The 20,085-nt window shown below is 44.2% G+C and overlaps 1 protein-coding gene across 1 annotated transcript in view; it reads left to right on the top strand.

Moving 5' to 3' along the window:
• The window catches only part of CFAP299 (cilia and flagella associated protein 299), a gene marked incomplete at both ends in the record, with an annotated part of 148,726 nt that extends 135,066 nt beyond the window's left edge, over positions 1-13,660 (top strand). The window contains 2 exons of the mRNA XM_084286516.1: positions 10,817-10,946; positions 13,565-13,660. Coding sequence (XP_084142642.1) covers positions 10,817-10,946; positions 13,565-13,660 — 226 coding nt within the window. The remainder of the gene's footprint in view (positions 1-10,816; positions 10,947-13,564) is intronic.
• Positions 13,661-20,085: the final 6,425 nt, after the last annotated feature.

Raw genomic sequence — 20,085 nt, 5'->3', positions numbered from 1 at the left:
TCAGGCTTTGTTTCATAACAGCCCTTTGGATCTCATCAGCTTAGGAGTGACTCTCCCAAAGAGCTTTTTCCTCAAGGCAGGTTTGCCCTTTCCTGAAAAGCTGGCATTTTTGCTACTCGTTACGATTGAAATTAGTGATGCATTCTAAGCTCTCCTGTTGCTGCGTGTTTAAAAGCTGAGGTCACTGGGATGCAGATAAAGTCCTGAGGGTACGGCAGAAAGGTAGAAGGGGGTGCAGGAGGCAATTGTAGAGCAATATTTTGAAAAGGTGCCTAAAGAGTAAAGAACTGTATTCAGAATGTGTATGTAGTTGTCCAAGTTTGGAAGATATGAGACTTGTTATGCAGCAGCTTGCAGAAAGCAGCAGCACAGCCGGTGCCCCACCTCCCCAGTGCCTGAGCTGCCCCCAGCGATTTCAGTCTTCTGGACTGAGGTGTGAGGGGAACCGAGCTCTCCTTGAGGGCTGGGATCTTCAGCATGCTGTTGTCCAGTGCTGGCAGTGAAGGTGCATCTGGATGTCACCAGGTCACTTGGAAACTGCAGCCTCATTCATCAGATGAGTTGCTCTGAGGTTTCCTTTGGTCCCCAGGCCACTGGGATTTCAAAGGGTTTGTATTAGTGAGGCCTGGGAAGGAGGAAAGAATGCTTCCCAAGCCTTGAAGGTTGGCTGTCTCCCCTGGCTTTACCTCACACCACTAAACTAAAATACTAGGGGGGTGGAAAAAGCATTGATTTTTCATAAGAGTATTATTTTTCATCAGTTCGGCTGATAATTAGAAGTTTTAGCACATGGTTTTATAGATGAATTCTTTCGGGACTCAACTTTTTGCCTAAGGAGATTACAGTTGGAAAGGAAGAAGACCCTTTGAAAGAAACCACAGGAAGAAAGACAGAGATACATGCATATATTAAGCATGCTTTGAATACATGCCTTTCGAAAAATCCATCATTTCTTCTCAGATGCTTAATCAAACTTTGATCAAGAAGGTAATTTATGGATGTTAAACCTGCTTCCTTCAAAAGGGAAAACGTTGGAGTAGCTGGCCCAGCTCCACAAATGCATGTATCCGAATCGATATGCAATAATAATTTGACATTTACTTCTCTAGCTCGCCTTCCTGTCTAGTTGTTATTTAGTTCCTCCAGACTTTCCTGCGCATCTTGGCTTATCATGACTCTGATTCTACAAAGCACTTAAGTATTGTTTTCGGAGCAATTTGGGCATACATCTAAAGGTGCTGTTCTTAGAAGTGTTATTGAGGAAGACAGGTGCCATGGGGGATTTTCAAAACCCCATGGAAGCTCCCTGCGGTGCACACCACCTACTACAAGAAACCATCAGGCAAGAAATTGTCAGGCTTTGGAAATCTGTCTTGGCATTTACCTGCATCTTTGGCACCTGAAGAAACTAGCTGAATGATGGAACAAGGCTTCAGTTGTTCATCATACTCCGGCTTTTCGTTAAGGGAAGATGAAAGCTTGTAAGTGAACCTACGTGACAATCAGACAAATGTTCAACTGTGAAACGTTCATCATTTCTATGTCAGCCTTAGAAATTCACCTCAGATAATTAGTCCAAACCTTTCCCTTAAACTTGATTATTTGCTGAGAAAGATTGTTATCACTTCTGCCATCTCACTGCTGGTAATTAGGTACTCCTGTGTCTACCGTGGTGAGGAACTGGATTCACGAAGTCCATAGTGAATGAAATTGAAGTCCCCTGTTCTCCAGAGCCACCTTCAGAACCTCAGCTGGCCACAGCACATGGTGAGGAAGTGGGACAGAGTGACCCATGCGTGCATGTTTTGCATACGTTGTTTTTTTGTTTGTGTTCTGTTTGACACTAAGGACTGTCTACGAGAGAAACTTTTATGACAGATATTCTTATATGGTGGTGCTTGGTGTCTTTTTTGCTCCCATCTCAAAATGTTTTGAAAAGGCATATTAGGAAAAAAAAAAAGAAGAAGAAAAAACTTTCCTGGGTGGCTGACTTTAATGCAATCACTGTTACTGGTACACAGAAGAACAAGGATTTGGGTTTTGTATGTTGATCTGTCAGTTATATGCAACTTCCAACAGGCCTTCAGTGATTATTAATTGCACAATATGTATAAGCTATTCATCCTGTTGTTCTTTCAACAATTACATGCCTCTTTTTTATCTTCTTCGTTGTAGCTTCAAGATAAAACTTTTTCTTTTCTTTGGCCATAAATCCTAATGTGTTGGGAGGTTTTATTCTTTTAAAGATGGAAAAAACTAATAAGATGATAAATTCCGAGTGATTACTGCACAGCTTCTGGATCTGACAGTAGTTTCATCATTTCTTGGGATTGAGCCTATAACCCTGAGGACTTGAATTTCTTCTCCTTTCATTGCTTTTATTTCTTTTCTTTTTCCTAGCCTTCATCCTGAAATGCAAAATCCATATGCAGCTGAAGTTCAAACAATGCTGTGAGTACTGAGCAGATTTCTTGTACTACCAGAAATATTTTGAAGTGCTCCAATGCTGGGGATGTCTGCTAACATCTACTGAAAGTGATAGCTCCTGGACCTACACGTTGGAGTGTGATGCCAGTGACAGCGAGCCAGGGTGCGTTACAGAAAGGATGACCCGAGTGCAGCTCAGGCACCAGGCATGCTTCGGTTCGGACCATCGTGCCCCACAGCCACCTGTGCCTTCCTGCCAGCACTAAAGGCTGCTTACTGTAAGCTGAGCAGGCTGATGGCTACAGCCCTGCTGTAGGCTGCTGCTGGAGGTGGGGCATTGCATACTTGGGACACAGAGGTAGAAAAAGCCCCTGGTGTCAGTGGTGAAGAAAAAGATATCAGCCTTGCAAGCCTCTGCTTGGACTTGTGAAACTCAGGACTCTCAGAATTGGGAATGAGTTTAAGAGATGGAGCTACACAGCTAATGGGTTCCAATGCAGCTCATGTTTTCTGTCTGAGGAAAGACTTTTTGGTTAGTTTTTGGTTGGTTTTTGGTTTGGTTATGTTACCTATTTGCACAGAAGAATATAGCAGTATACAGCCTGGGAGAATCACTTCTTTAAACTCCAGCGTATGGCAGCAGTCCAGTGTCTGGAGGTATGTTATAGATACATGCAGGAACAGTTGTCAGTGGAAGTTCTGCCAGAGTTTGAGGAAACCATTTCCGAGTTCTGAAACAGCATCTGAATTCCACAGGTCATCCCAGAAAGGCAGTGACATAGTCCAGTTTCATGACTTTTAAAATGTAGGTAGTGATCTCTCGTTTCATTTCCTACTTCTACTTGTCAGTCCAAACTCAACAAAGGAAAGGAAATATTTTGCACTCAGAAGTACATTTAGGCAATGATATGCTCTGTCTTATCAATGACAAATCGTTAAAATCCGTATTTCTTGTCCTGGAAGCAAACATAGTGTCCTTGTGTTCACAGCTGAATGTAGAAACATTTCTTTGCACTTGTTCAGGTCCCAGAAAGAACAGTTGTACCCAGAGATGAGGAGTGTTTGGGAAGAATTTGGAAATGAAAAGTTCATGTACCAGTCAGGATTTTGGTGACTTTAATGACATCCTTCTGAGGGAGCAAACCTGATGTATGCAAACTATAAGGACTGAAATTTATCAAACCTCTACGTTTGATAGAAGGTGAAGTGCAATGGCTTGCGGCATAACAGGATGACAGGATAGAGTGGGCAGGTTGCAAGATAGCAGAGATGCACGGGAATATCATCTGGATCCCATTGCTGTATGTACGATACCCATGGCGGGGGGGGAGTGTTTGTAGATAGAGTAGATGTATCATGTGTTCCATCCGTGTTACACATATTTGAAATCATCTTTGATTCATAGATAATTCATGAGCAGAAGAAAACTTATCTGATGAGCAGGCTTTGTGCAGCACAGTGTTGAGCATTTGTGGCTGTGAGTACGTGCACGTGTGTGAAACAGAAGATGAAAATGTAACTGCCTTAGATGCTGGCAGACAGACTAACAAGATGGACTGTGCAGCAGCTGCTGAGGAGAACAGGCAGAAGAGGTATGTACTGGCTGTAGCTGAGAACATAGTTGTGTTCTCCAATATAAAATGACTATTTCATATGAAGATTAGAGGTTCTTCTTATTCTGTCAAGAAAAAGGCTGAAAATTTGAATTGTGGGATGATAGCATCTTTTGGCTGTGGTATCTTTTTGGCTTTTGGCATCTAACTCTTGTGTAACAGAATTGCTTTCCAAGTCCTCTTTATGTTGCTGCTCTTCTGACTGAGAAACATGCCAAGCCATGATAAGCCATAGTATGGCCTTGGCGTACGTGATAATGTGCCATCTTAGTTGAGTTGGTTTGCCAGTCAAAAGTGTTTGAAAGGCCTTTCTCCCTCTTTCCTCCCTCCTCAAAAGTGTCTGCCTTTTTTTGTAGGGAAGTGGATTTAGCCTGCTTGTTGCAGAATCATCTCATACAGGGCTTCAGTTGTTTCAAGTCAAGAAAACTCATGACTTTGGAGAGGTTTCTCTTCTAGAATCCTTTTGCCCAATGCTTTTGTGAGCTCTTTACTTGCCAGTCTCCAACGGCACAGCTTTGAATTGGCAATTCCTGTGCAACTCTGAACTGCATCCAGCATAACTCTTGGGTTAAGATTTGTATTATGCTCTAGTCCAGCCTGGGTGTAGGTTTCCAGGGCAAAGCAGGTTTATAGTTCAGTGAATCTTGCCAACAGTGCACACCTCTTAGTATCCACCTTGCATTTATCTCCACCTCCCTTCAGTCCATTGCTTTTCATGGTATGCCCATCGGCTCATCAGAGATGACTGACAGGCTGCTGAGAGGCAGTTCTTACAAATGGGATCAGTGGAAGCTGCAGGTGCTCATTGTCTTGCATATCACACTCCTTCCCCCCCCCCCCTTATGCAGGGAAAATTGAGCAGTTTTAGGGGCAGATCCCATATGGGAGGTGGACCAGCCAGATGGCTTATCAGGAGGAGCGGGTAGGATCTAGGGGTTACAGGGCCAAGAGGAGCTCTGAAGCCTTGAGATCTCGAAGCTGCTCCAGCATACCACCGACAGCGTTAAATGAAAGCAGCCTCAAAGCCAGTCTGTGTGCCCCATGGAAACCTCCTCATATTCCCTGTGCTTAACGTTCATCATCGCTCATATGGCAGGGTCTCCTGTGCAGAGTGCTTGGCTGGCTGCATGTCCTCACAGCACTGGTTTCGCGGCATCAGGTCAGGATCAGGAAAGAAATCATGTTTTTTACGCCATGCAGTAGAAAAGGGGAGTCAAGCTCTGTGAGACATTTTCAAACTCTTGCTATTCATAAGCTTCCTTGACATGGAGTAGATGTGATCCCAGTGACCCACAGGGGTGCACTGGATGGTTGAACACACCGGGTGAGCCGCTGACCTCTGCTGAGTGGGATTGCAGGGTTGCTGCTGCTGCCTGGGAAAGGTTGGAGGGTGAGGATGTGTTTGGGACCTGCAGGGAGAAGGTGCTGGCGCTGGCAGCAGAGCGCTGCTGCAGGAGCTGTCCAGAAGCTGCACCTCTGCTAGGTCAGCGCCGACTGGCACGGTGCTCACCCCTGGAACCAAGATATCTGCTGCCCCCAGTGCTGATGTGGCTGTTTGCCAAGGCCGGTAATGAGATGCAGGGAACTGCATGGCAAGGCCAAAAGGATTCTTTCTGGCATAGCAGTTCTGAGCAGGGGAGCCTGTCACAGATTAGAGGCAGAGGACCCCGTTACCTCCTGTGCCAGTAGCATAAACAGGACTTGTCAGACAGTATCTGCTGTGGTGACTGCTGCTTTGTAACTGCAGGCACAGCAGAAGTGCTGTGCTTTTCTACTGCCTACAGGAAACCAAGGCATGAACAGGTCCTACATACCAGACCTTCATTTCTCCAATTGTATACAAGAGTTCACTGGAGTAACTCCGGACATACAACCAGTTTGGAAGACTGGCCATGTGAGTTTAGCTAAGTGTTAGCAGGTTTTAATCCAGTACTGACAATATAGCATGTCAGCAGGAAAAGAAACCACCAAAACTAGCTGCTGTGCACAGTAGCTGTGGACAAATCAAACTGCCTTGGTTTCCCAAAGTACTATAACAAATCTCACCCTACCTCAGTAATTGTTTGGTAAATGCAATTATTTCAATCCAAGCTGCTTTGAGATGAAATGGGAAAGCAATATTGGGCAGCTTAAAATTTCTTAGGTGGAAAAAATAGCTTGTTCTTGTGTAACCAGGGGTCTGTGACATGCATCTTATTACAAAACCATGGTTGGTGTGGAGTCATGTCCCACTGAGGCATTGACCTTGTTCACACCAGAAAGCTCTAGAAGGACTGACAGCCCAAGTCCTATCCAAGTATGTTGCTATTTTGTCGTGTTTAGCACCATGCAGGATGCCAGTTTTCAGCCTTACTGGGAAGATTAGCAGTGCACTCCTTCTGGAGGGCAGAAAGGAGGAGGATGTCAGGATAAAGGAGCTGCTGCCTTGTTTTATTTCTATTTCTGCTCTTCTTTGTTGTCCTGCATCCCCCTATCACCCTTGTCTGCAGCCTTCTGCTGCTGCCCAACTACAGAGAGCTGGTCTGTAAATTACCAGGAGGGGGTCTGGAGCCAGATAGTTTGCATCGCAAATTCGTAGAACCACAAACTGAAAAAAGCTGTTGAGCCATCATTGTTTATAATTAGTTTTTGACTGAAGTCCCAGTCTGCTATAGGGAATGGTTTTATCTTAGTGTATGTGTGGGTGGGAAGAGAAAAGTAGAGAACTGAATCAAGGAACCAATCCTTATCCTGAGGGGAAGAAAGAGCTGGGTAGTATAACTTAACCCCATGGGATCAAAGGTGGGCCAACACAGACATAAACACCTTTGCACTATGTTCTCGCTCCCTGAGTTTGCTGATTTAAATAGTAAATACTAAGCTGGGACAACAAAGCACTTACCCTGGAGATACACACCTCTTCTTTTGGTCAGATGGTGATTGGCAACCCTCACTCTGTTCTGTGTCTAAAACCCTCTCCAGTCTGTCCAGGCCTGATGCACCAAGCATTGCACTTCCACCCCTAGAATAAGGCTGTGTAAGTCCTTTGAACATCACAGCTGGTTTCCCACTACAGACTAAGGGGAGAAAAAGGGAACCTTTTCTTGCCTGGGATTTGGCTGTAGGAAAGCAGTTGGGCAGCTCCCTGAATGTGAGCGGCCACAGGACTCCCACCAAAGCATCCCATCTCCTGGCTAGGGCTGGCACCTGAGGTTCCTCACCGCTCTGCCTTCAGCACACGTGTCCCAGGGAAAAATCTCCGCTGTTTGCTGTGCCCTGGCTCCCCCAGCCACTGATGAGCTGTAATAAAGCCTGCCTTACATCTCGCAAGAATGTCAAGTGGTTTAATGCGTGTTTACAGAAGGACCCAGAGATTTTTGGATGAAAGACATTGTGTAAGCACCATGTGGTTTGATGTGCTGCCATCTTGGTACCCGAAGGATAACTTTAAGGATACAAAAACCTGTATTCATATTCTTGTGTTTTGGGAGGGCATTTGCCTGTCTGCAGAATGAAAATCTGCTCAGACCAGAAATTAGCTGATGAATGAAAAAACAAAACAAAACAAAAAAAGGCTTGCATATTTGTCTGTATTCCCAAACAGTGTGCTACTTGTTCTATACCACTGCACCGACAAGTCATTGTTTAAAAAAAAAAAAAAGAAAAAAAAAGATACATTCTTCTTGCAGCTGGACTGTGGGCACTGTTAAGTCTTTCATACTCCACATGCTTAAGTACCGTGCTGAGAACTGCTACATTTGTTCCAAAACATATGGAAATCAAACAAAATAGTAATAGAAAAAATGCACACTGCAAATTTTGTCTTTGGCATTTGATCCTGTTCATCTGATACCATGTTTTCATCTGAGGATAATTTAAATATTTAAAGCCACATGTAGTTCTGCTACTAAAATCAGTTTGGTTAGATTGGAATTATAGCAACTCATAAATAGAGCTTCCTACTGAAGCTTGTTTAGAATTTATTCTACAGAAAGAAATAAGGATGAGATGAGATTGCCTAGCTCCCTATTTCCACTCTCCTTTTATTGCAACATCCTCCTGGTAGAATGCATTGATTCTGACGACCAAATTTCACCACAACATTAACTGGCAGGGGAGAGGCTGCTCCAGAGAAGCCTTCTCCAATCCCTTGTTCCTCTGATCAAAATTCTTCTGATATCCTGGCTAGATGCATTTCCATCTTTCACGTATTGCTTTGACCTTCCTGCAATGCTGCCCTCTAGCAGCAGTAGCCCTTAACATCTTTCCAGCTGAAGCTGGGTGCAAGGATTACTTGAATCTTGATGTCATCACTTGCGTCACTTCTCAGTGAAGAACCTGAGTAAAGGAATGTAGGGGGAAATTCCTTTCTGTGGCCAGACATCTCCAAAGTCTTCCTCATAGCAGCAGCCTCCAGGTTATCTGTTGCTCTTTGTTTTAGAGGACACGGGAATGCCAGGCGGTGCAGGGTGCAGCACTGCCACATGCGTATGTGTGGGAGGGGCAGCCAGAGAGTTTTGCAGGGCATTGCCCCATTCTCTTTCTCATCAGTACCGAGTTCTGGGGGTTTCACCTCACTTTGCCGATGGCCAGTGGGTTCCTCTTGAACATCTAAGCACGTGACAGAAACTAATTCAGCATTGTGCAAAAGTCCCCAACGAAACTGTTTGTGTTAGACATTTATTCCCCAGCACACAGCCTGTCTGAGCCCTGACCTTGTTTTCAGTGGACATCCAAAGTTCCCAGTGACTTAAATGTGGAAGTATTGTAGGAGTAGTGTTGGAAACTTGGCAAAATGCAGGAAGTTATTATCTGGTAGCTAATTGACTATTTCCTCCTTCAGACATTTAATTTCATTTTAATGACTGTGGGGAAGTCTTTGCAGAGAGACATTTCCCCCCACCTCCTTAGCTAATGTACAGCAAATCCTTCCTAATCTGGTAGTGGTTTTCCAGCAGAACAATCTCTATTTGTGCAATTGGTCTCATTAACAGAGTTGTGTCCTGGGGGAGACAGGGAAAAGATGCATGGATGAAATGATGTAACTGAGTAGAGAGAGAAAAGAATTTTCACAAATAATTTGTATATAATTCTTTCCATAATCTTAGATTTACACAGTGAAAAAATCTAACTACTTAACGTGGGGACTCGAGAACATAAAATAATTATATAGAGAATGAACTAATTTGACCAACTACTGTGTTAAAGCAAAACAGTTATTACCACCAAGCTGAACACGAATTACATCCACCCACCTTTTGTTCATTTTTTGCAGACATCCAAGTGTTAGGCTGCACAGAGTTCCAGAGGGCGGCTCCTACTTGCATTAACCTACTGCCTCAAGGACATAGCTTTGTGCTGAGCACACCTCAAAGTCCATTTTACATTACCTGGCTGTAATCCAGGGCCATTGACTTCAGTGGCAAATCAACCCCTGACTTCACTGATGCCAGGATGAATTCCACAAGGGTGCTGTAAATTCCTCTCCGTGTCATTGTACATTGGTCTGTTCCTACCTGAGGTATTCAGGATGTAAAAAGGCTCAGCGTTATATGTAACAGTGAGGCCTACCTTTTTACAGTCTTTCAGAGTGAGGAAGAATTCAAGGCACTTTTAAAGCTCTCTCTAGCTGGAATGGAATATTCTTGCAGAAGGCACTAGAATAAAAGGCACTGAATATTCTAAGTTTTTTAAATCCTCCCTATACCCAGAGAGATTTCCTGATTTATTCCCATCTCCACCTCCTTTTGTGAAAGACACACGTCTCTGACCACTAGCAGAAAGGTAATGTGCCATTTCAGTGATCAAATGGGTATCTCAGTGAGGGATGAGTAGCAGCAGCATCACATCATGCAATCTGCAGTTACATCTGAGATTTAAAAAAATATATATAGAAATAAGCAATAGCAATGAATGTGTGAATTTCAGCCTGTTAGTTGGGTGGGTGCCAAGTACAAAACTCAAAAGGGCTGAGGCCAGGAGATAAAAAGTTGGAGAAGTCAGCATTCAAAACTGAGAGAAGTCCTGTGGACTTCTAGCACCTCCAACCTATAACTAAGGCCAATTAGCTGCTGAAGTAATTTCGTGTCCGTTTTGTATTTGACATAGTGAACTGATGTTTCCTTCCTACTCTGTGTTTAGCACTGGACATGTCAGAAGCTAGAGACCCAGTCCTTCTGATGGAGTGGTTTGCTCTGGAATCAATCACAGACTGACACCCACAGCTCTTTGGGGAGCAGGGATTTTCCCTGGGGAACTGCAGGTCAGCTCATCCTGCCATATCTGGCCCATGAGGAGACATCCACAAACTTGACTACCAGAATTACATTAAAAACAAGAGAAAGAAAAACAGTAAGGCAGCAAGAGAGTTACAGCGAGATCCAAAGGGGAAACTGTCGGTTTCCACATCTGGTTTGCAGATCTGTGGTGGTCCGGGAAGCACTTTCAGGTGGTCTCCAGAGCTGTTTCCGTCACAGTAGTAGTTCTCAAGCACTACCACTTCCCTCTAGGTATAACCCAGGCGCTGAATCTTTTAGTAACACTAGTACTGAATAGATGAGGAGACAGCTAGGGGCCTCAGTTTTGGTTTGCCAGAGATCAGATACATAGGGCAACATTTGGACAGGTTTTCTAATATTCAGTAGACTTGTACTCCTCAGTAAATCTGTTTGGCTTTCAGAGGGGCTGTTGTGGAGTCAGTAACTACTCAACGTGAATGAGGAGGTCAGAATCTGTCCTTTAAGTGGGAAGAATGACATCCCTTAAAACTACAGCATTTCTATTTCGCATTTTCACAGCTTTTACAACTGGAATAAAAATGTCGTCTCTTCAAACCCCAGCCCAAATTACGAAGTGATTGCAGAAAATGCCTGTGGACTACTCTTCAAGAACAAAATGGATGGGAAAATAATAAATGTAAATCCCAAGGTAAATGTCTTTTTTTGCAGTATTCTGGATTTCCCTTATGCAATGGAGTTTGACTGCTAAACTGTTGAGTCTGATTGCAAATAGTTTCTTTATCAATATGCAGTTAATATTTCAGGCTTACCCAGACATGCTATTCCCCTTGTTAACACAGCTGCTTTGGTCCCTGTAAGGATAACCTCCACTTACCGTGTTTATGACTGAGTAGGCCTTTCCCTTGTAAAGGAAACCAGAAGTTAAACTGACTGGTACAAGTGAAATGTCTTCAAAGCTGGGTTTCTCTTCTACCTTCTCCCTTACCTTGGCCTTTCTTCCAATCAGAACTACAAAGTGTTGCCATCACTGCCAGGGTAGGCTGCACACTGGGGCTGTGTTCTATTAAGTGCCTTGCCTGGAAGTGCTACGGAGGGGGGAAACATTGGGAGAGTGAGCAGACAGAGGAGGAAAAGCAGGACTGGTTGGAAGATGTGAGGACTGGAGCATGGAATTATATCAGCAGGTACGTCTGGTGTGAGAAGACGCTGTGTTTTACTCAGAGGGTCACACATGCCTCTAGCTGAAGGGAAAAGCTGTTAAAATGTTGGCAAAGCAAACTGGGGCTGGTGGTCCCTATATTAACCTCCTCTTAAAAATCAAACCTCTGTTATGAAGAGTGCCTGCAGGTGGGTAAAAGTAAATAAAAATGGAGCTGCTCTGAAACAAAAGCTGAAGCTTGCAGCACCTATAATATCCCAAATCCTGGCAGGGCCCTCTGAACACCAGCAAATCCAGAAAGCAGAATCAGTTGAAGCACGGGCCATCTTGCACACCAGCACTTTCACAGAGGTGAATGGAAGCCAGCAGCATTCCCAGTATGAACCATCATTACTCTTCTTCCTTAATACAAAAGATTTGGGAAGTCCTGAGGAAAGTGGTCCCATTTATTTTGTTCTTGTAGCAGACTGAGATTGTCACAGTTGAATACAAACAAAGCAAATGCTCTCACATGCTGAAGTCATACCCAGACATCCCTTTCTCAGCCATAGGTGAAAACTGATTAAATCATGATGCGTACTTGTATCTTTTCTGTTGAGAGCTGAATGGGTAGTATCACTATAGACAACTTCCTTCTGTAAGAAACCATCTGTGTTCTTTGGTGCTAACTGCACTTCTTTAAACTTTACAACTGAAGTTTTTGGACTGTAGATTGAATGTGACAAACACACCCAGGATTTGGTTACTCTGAAAACCAACATGAACTAAGCTGGGCAATAATTTGTTTGGGTTTGTACAGAACAGATCCTAGGATGATGGTTTCTTTGATGTGCTTCCCATGAAAGATGGTCGCGTATGAATAGTAACAGTACAAAATATCAAATTATATGCATTTCAGAATAAGTGCATTGGTTTGCTAGAAATTCAAAAATGCATACCTAAAAATGTGTTTGGTTGCATTGAAAGTGGGCCACCAATCTAACTTCCTGCAGCTGCAGAACATCTGTAACAAATAAGCAGCTCTTGACTGTCTATGTGAAAGATCCTCGCATGCCAACAGCCAGGCTAGGAAGCATTTGTGTGTGTACATTGTGTCCCCCACAGGTTGCATGGCACGAACCTGTGACTGCCTTAGAGATCCATCTGGTTTTGGCGCTTCTTTAGTACTTGCTTAAGCAGACAAAGCTTTTGACAAAGTGCAGGACAAACTGAAATGAGTAGGACTTCTCTCTTGTGCTGGTTTCAGCTTGACCAGACTTAGTGCCAGCTGCCTGATCTTTGCAACTGGACTTTCTCTTTGACCAAACAGATGATGGTCCAGCTGTTCCTAGTTGCACGTAGCTAAAAGAACTCTATTACTCTCTTTCACAGAATCATCTAGGTTGGAGGAGACCTCCAAGATCATCTAGACCAACCTCTGACCTAACACTAAAAAGTCCTCCACTAAACCATATCACTAAGCTCTACATCTAAATGTCTTTTAATGTCTTGTAAAGACCTCCAGGGATGGTGACCCAACCACTTCCCTGGGCAGCCCATCCCAATGCCTCACAACCCTTTCAGTAAATAAGTTCTTCCTAACATCCAACCTAAAACTCCCCTAGCGCAACTTCAGCCCATTCCCCCTCGTCCTGTCACCAGGCACGTGGGAGAACAGACCAACCCCCACCTCACTACAGCCTCCTTTAAGGTACCTGTAGAGTGCGGTAAGGTTGCCCCCGAGCCTCCTCTTCTCCAGGCTGAACAAGCCCAGCTCCCTCAGCCGCTCCTCGTAGGACTTGTTCTCCAGGCCCCTCACCAGCTTCATCGCCCTTCTCTGGACTCGCTCGAGCACCTCGATGTCCTTCTTGTAGCGAGGGGCCCAAAACTGAACACAGTACTCGAGGTGCGGCCTCACCAGAGCCAAGTACACGGGGACAATCACTTCCCTAGCCCTGCTGGCCACACTGTTTCTGATGCAAGCCAGTGCAAGAGAGAGAAATAAGACTGTCTAGCACCTGAACATCAATTTCCATTGAGAAATCCCCATCCTCAAGCCTAGTTGCACTTATTGAACTTTATGTTCCAAGGGAACAAGCAGACTGATAAAATGACAGAAATATGCCTTGACTCTTCTGACTGCCTCTCTGTAATATTCTCTGTTTCAGGTCTACCCAGGAGACAACACAACACGGACACCTGTTAAAACAAATCTCTACCTCCACATGGTTATCTACGACCATATCGTTGGAAGAGAACCCTAAGGTCTCTTTTCCTCCCAGTGATTCCTTTAGCTACTTTAAAGTCATTTGGAAGAAAAATAAACAGGTTAAAAAAAAAAATAAACAAAAAGACCTTTGCCTTGTGTTTAGGGGAAGGAACGGGATTTTTGTGCTGGTTTAGTGTTGTTTTTTGCCTAGCTCAAGGGAAGTAACATGGAAAGAAGACTCCACACTGCTGAATAGTCCATGTATCTGGCTCTCTTGCTTGCCCTCTGTGAAGTCCCACAGGGTGTGTGAATTGCAGAATCACCTAGAGGGAAGATAGATTTGGAGCCAACGTTCCCACTGCTACTGAGGCTGCAGGGTGACCAGGACAGATGGAGGTGCTGCATTCTTTCCTGGAGTAAAGAAGAAGCTACTGTCCTGTAGTTCTCCAACAATAAGGTATTTTAAATTCCTCCTGGGAGTCTCTTTTTCATGCAGACCTGGATTTGTGTCGAGCAGCTAACACCATTAAATATGGACCAAGTCATTCACATGGTAGTGGAGGGAAATCACTCCACTGGACTGGTAAATATAAAGAAATCTGCAGCACTTTGATGAGTGGTTCCTTGAAGGCCACTTTTCATCCATTCCTGCTCTTGCTGCTGTTCTAGTACCAGCTTGCCAGAAGTTCAGGCAGCAGTGTAATGGCCCAAGGGACTCTCCTACCTTCCCAGGGCACTTGGGTACGTTGCCCGTACTTACATGACCCAGCTGGTAGAACCACCAATGTGGTTCAAGTCTTCTTACTGGAAAATGACACAAAGCTAAGTGGCAGAAAGAACTTGCAGGAAACAAAAGAAATAATTACAGAGAAAAGAAGAAGGATGTGGAGGTGAAAGCAGAGGAAACAAAGGCAGAAAGGGGCTGGATAAAATTCCCTGGACGTTGTTTGAGGGACTGGATGATTTTCATGATCTTTGCTGGCCTTAGCACTTTTCACTTTTTGTGAAAAGGACAAGGGAGGGAACCAGACAAGAAAAAAAGATGGTAGCAATGCTGCTAGGCTTACCATAGGGTGGGGTTTATCTACCAGCCTCATCACAAGCATGTTCCCTTTGGAAAAGGCTGAGAGCCTTGGTCTTAGCAGTTGGCGCATTAAATATCCCTTTACTGCAAGGAGAAGGGAGTGTTCCAACAATTACAAAGTGAAAGTTGTTACTTCAAAGCTGCAATAATTTGGGAGAGACTTAGAAGCCTTGTTTTCGTTCCCATAAAACTTTCAATGTTATGAACTTCTGCCATTTCCCAAATATAATAAAATCTTTTACTGTAATGTCTTGCTTTTACACAGAGCGCTCCGTCCCGTAGCACCCGGACAGGCTGGAGGTTGGTGTGCTCGTCTCTGAACCGCAGTGGGGTTGCAGACGAAGCTCCGAGAGCATGGCGAGGCTGCTCAAGGTTTTGGGCCTCGCCTCCACCACGGGGCCTCGGCCTCTGCCTCCATCGCCGGGTCAGCAGAGCCCCCTAGTGTAGACGAAGCAGATGCCAGCAGGAGAAGGTTCCCTGCCCGCGGCGGGCACCCACTGCAGCCCTACACATCAGAGGTGCTGGAAATACACCAAGGGAAAAGGCTGCTCGGAGGGCAAACAGGCAAAGACAAATTGTGTCTCTTCCCAGGGCTGGTGATGGAAAGACAAAAAGCTCAAGACTTGGGTAACTCTGGTTTTGGGGAGGACCGTGTGTGGGAGACGTACATCTTTAGAGGGAATACCATGCTCTGTTAGGGCAGACTTCTGACCTTGGTGCTTCTAGGTGTTTTCTTCATTTAACAGTACCAAACATAAAGATTTCCATCCTTGCATCGCATCAGAAAACTAGGCTTTGTGGTTGCCTCAGTCTTGATTTGCAGCCCCTGTATCTTGAGGCAGCTCAAGGGAAGGGCTAGAGATTGACTTACTAAATATTTTCATAGCATTAGAGCAAAATTGTCTTGATAGCACGGCTTAGAATTTGGGATCTGTTTTTCACGAGACTAAATCAGAGAGCCTGAGTCATTCTGAAAATATTAGTTTTTGCCTTTCTTGAACACTGGAGAGGAAGAAATGCTCATTGTGAAGACTGATAGAAGGGACAATTGGTAGAAAATTATATTTTTAATTCTTCTCAACAAATGAACTGCCATTATTTTCCTCAATCTAATCAGTTTTCAACACGATTTTTAAAAACCTAAGTTGGAAAGTGGTCCCTGGAGTTTCGAGAGCATTATCTCAGTGTCATAATAGTAGTAATATAAAAAAAGGGGGAAAGAATTAGTGACGTAAAACATAGCAGAAGAAATTTTTTGACTTTAGAAGTTGTTTCCATGTACTAAACTTCCTTTGTTTTTATCTTGTTGGTTAATATTGTTGATCCTGTTGAAGAACCAGGAGTCTAACAGAGTGCTGTGTACATCTGTAGGAAAAAGGAAGGGAATTACGACCAAGTGGGCTTTATGTGTTGTCAGGCCGGTGAATACAGCAGTGGACTGTATATCCTTAAAGATGGGTAACTGGAAGGCTGTAAAGATATATGAAGCCTCATCTTTTGCAATTGGTGCTTTGAAATTGTAATTTCATGCAATTTCTGACTGGAGTGATAAACCTCTTTTTGAGACAAAAGTTAAACTGTAGTGTCTGATACAGAAGAATAACACTCATTGAGCTTACAGAATTACCAACTGCTCGGTAAACTCATTAGATTTCTTCCCAGCCATCCTTGCCTGTGAGCTAACCTCCTGGTGTCCTGTCTCTTCTGATGTTCGAAACACAGGACCCCAGAGCATTATCACAAATGAAAGCTCATGAATTACGTGTCATAGTCCTTTGCCAGTCCGAAGGACTGAACCTAGCCTCTGCTGTAAGTGAAAATCTGTCCCCAAACACTTCTGTAGTCTGGCTTGTGTTTTTAAAGAAAAGGTTCATTTCCTTAGACAAACAGAATAGTGCCTAAAACCAGCTAAGTGCAGTTTCCCTAAAATGACAGTGGTGGTTTTCCCAGCATCTTGTCGCTGTTCAGCTTTGGGTAGACACATTGCAAAGTGGACATGCCAAACACATGGTAATCAAGAGGAAAGCCTTCCAAGGACTGATAACCACATGAAAGCTCCCTGAATATGCTCCTATGCTCTGTGACTCTTCAGCAGAAACAAATACAAACTGTCCAGCCTGAAATTATTGCCTGCTATAAATGCAAGGGGACTGGAAATTTCTGTATTTTGTTCTGAAAAGAAACCCTGTATCATTGCTGATCATGACATTTACTGCAGGGACAGAGTGGGCACGCTGCCATAAGATAACTGATTTTAGGCATTGATGAGAAAGTGCATCCTTGCAAAGGACCCGCTGAACTCAGGGCTTTATACCAATGTGTGTTTTTTTTCAAGCATGTTTAAACTCCATAAATGAGTTAATGGGCAACAGATACTATTAGCCTGTATATGTTTTGGATTCTTTTATATTTCTTTATCCCCCCTGCCAAAATTGTAGCCCTGTTCTTTTTATGCAGAGCATGGATCTTTGGTCTTCTTTGCAGGTTCGTAACATTTTTGTTGTTGTTATTCTGGATATTAAAGTGAAGCTGAAAAATAGAGATTGGTGATGAACAGCTCCATCCTGAGCTACAGACAGAATCGCAGGAAGGGCTATTATTTAGTATTAAATACTGTGCTTTGAAATGTCATTTTAAACCAAGATCTGAAGTTTGTTGCCCTTAAACTATAACAACAGGATGGTTTGACATAGTTGGAAATGTCTTGTATTACATTAAATGAAAGTCTGTTGAGTTTGGTGTGGAGAGGCCTCAGCAGCTCTTCATTCTCAGACCAAAAGTGGTTTCATGGAAGGCCAGCTGTATGAGGAACCCAAGCAATGCAGGTAGTTAAGCCCCACACTTAAATTTTATGGCTATTTAATAAGGTATCTGAAAATGCAGCAGCACTGCCTGAACTCTGAAATTCGTGATTCCAGCTGCAGTCTTGCCAATCCAGTTGTCTCTTCACAGCTGAAAGAAGGAAACAGATGATGCCAGTACCACCTCAGTAGCTGACCCCTATCTCACGTAAAGAACAACAAGACCTCCAAGGAGCATACAACTTGTTTGTTAGCTGTTCTCCTTTTGGCCATCAGTGAAAGAAGTTGTAGGGGAAAATCCTCCATTAACTCCAACTCCCCACGTACAGAAAAGAAATCAGATTAAAAATGAATAAAACCTTTGGGCAATTCTCTGCGAGGCAGGCAGGGACAAGCAGTGCAGGCCAAGCCACTGTTCCCACTGCAAAGAAAACAAAAACACAGGTGCTGAATGTACTGAAGCCATGCAGATTAGCCCTGTGTGCAGTACATGCTCTTTACAAGAAGAAAAAACATCATTCTTGTTATTTGGCTATTGTTCGCTTGAGGCATGTTTTATTTCAGCTCGACTCCAAGCAGAGTTATTATAGATCCCACAGCAGAAGTTCTCTGTGATGAGAGAAACATGTGATCTCCGGGCCCTAGAGAAGAAATTATGCTGGGAAGGCACCTCCAACGGGAAGGCTGATGCTGGCCACCTGAGCAAACACCCAGCCTAGAGAGCATAAAACAGCAAGCAAAATGGATATATGTAATGGCTGTACACAGGAGTGCTTTGGTTAAAGTTTCTCCCAATGACGCTGCCTAGAGAAAGATGATTTCTTTGGTACGCATCTCTAAGACCAAGAGCTAGGAGGCATAATGGGAGAGAGCACCACGTTGTTCCCCAGTTAAAGAAAGGAGAGACAGTTTGTCATTTTGCAGTTGGTGTAGTGCAGTTCCAAACACAGCTTGCTGATGTGCTGTTTAGTGTTCTCCTGTGCTGGTTACAAACTTTATGGCATTGCACGTGGAAATGGGTGTATAGGGGATGCAGGGGAATGATTTGGCTTGGGATCAGTGAGTCCATCAGAGCTGACAGCAGTGGAGTCTGCTGACTGGGTCATGGACCAAATCCAGTGAAAAGAGACAAGGCTGCTGCAGAGTGATGGCTTTTGGGGCACAGAGAGAGCACCTTAGTCAGACCTTCTGGGTCTAGTAAGAGTGGGGCTGGCTTAGGAGGGTTGGACACATGCTGCTGGGAGCAAAGCTGGTGTCACTGACCCACGGATGTGGTGGCAGGAGCCCACCTGAGAAAGGCAAACAGATGGTGTAGAGGGCTGGTGTGAGCAAGCTGAGGTGAAGCTGCAGGGGCTATTCACCAGATGACACTGAGGAGAAGTGGATGTAGGAGCCACAGCAGTGGAAACTGCTTTTGTAAGTAAATTCTGGGAAGCCTGAAAGCCAGGCAACTAATAAACGCAAATGTGGGATTGGCCTTCACATGCTGAACAGATTTTGCTAATATCACTTTGTTATGCAAATATGTAATTATTTCATTTCCCCCAGAAAGAGTATTTGTGGTTTCCTCTTCCCCGGGACTTCCGAATGCTTGTGTGGAGGGAACAAATAACTGTGAAGTTACCAGGTATGTGCATTACATGGCAAGCTCTGAAAAGGTGGGAACCTGGACGTTTTTGGTGGAGGTTTTAAACAGCACTTTTGAAAGGGGCTGCTGGGGGATGGTGAGGTTGGCTCTGACAGTGGCACAAAAGTTGCTCATCATTTAAATAAAGTTAATTAAGATTGAGGCCTACGAGGTGCCTGGGGCTAAGGAATAAATAGGCTAGGTTGCTTACAAGTTCAGCTACTGTACAGTAACGTGTATGAAGCACACACCAGAGTCTCCATGGTGGATCAGATTGGAGCTGCGGTAGCAAAGAGCTGCCAAGGCCCAGCAGGGAAGGAGCAGGATCTGCACACTGGAACAGAGCTGTAGCTCGGAAGGCTGATTGACACATGTAGATAACCTGCTGTAGATAACCTGCTGTAGTCCTCAGCAATGCAGGAGAGAGCAAATGAGAAGCATGCACTGACCCTCCCTTTCTGTAGTACCATAGGTAGAACAAGCACATGTGGGTGATCAGCTTGGAAAGTCCAGTCCTGCCCAACAGAAACGCAAGTAACTTCTGTAATTACTAAAGGAAAGAAAAAGGGAGTCAGGCTGTCTTACGCATAGCCAGCATTTCACATAGTTTCAACTCGATTCTGCCTCAGATGTCTGTCTGCAAGTGCATCTGTAGACGCAAGCTTACATGCACCAGCTGGCGTTCGGTGCCTACTTCTGGAGCAGCATTATTTGACCCCTTCACGTCATCCCAGTTTTTTCTGACTGGGGAGCAGGATAAGAAAAAAAATAGTACTAGATTACCTGTAGCTGTCCAAATGGCTATCTCAGCTCCACAGATGGAAATCTAGAGTGACCATGCTGGATAGGATGGAGTCACTTCATAATCACACCAGTGTGTGTGCAGAATTTGTCCCATGTGGTGATGGTTATTCTTTTTGTCTGCCTGCATGTTCTGTAGCTTTTCATGCCCCTACAGCTGTTTTTTG

Source organism: Netta rufina (genome assembly GCF_964035555.1).
Source record: "Netta rufina genome assembly, chromosome: 4".
Lineage (NCBI taxonomy): Eukaryota > Metazoa > Chordata > Aves > Anseriformes > Anatidae > Netta > Netta rufina.
The sequence above is the reverse complement of the archived record's forward strand: the minus strand, read 5'-3'. Positions and strand labels throughout refer to the sequence as shown.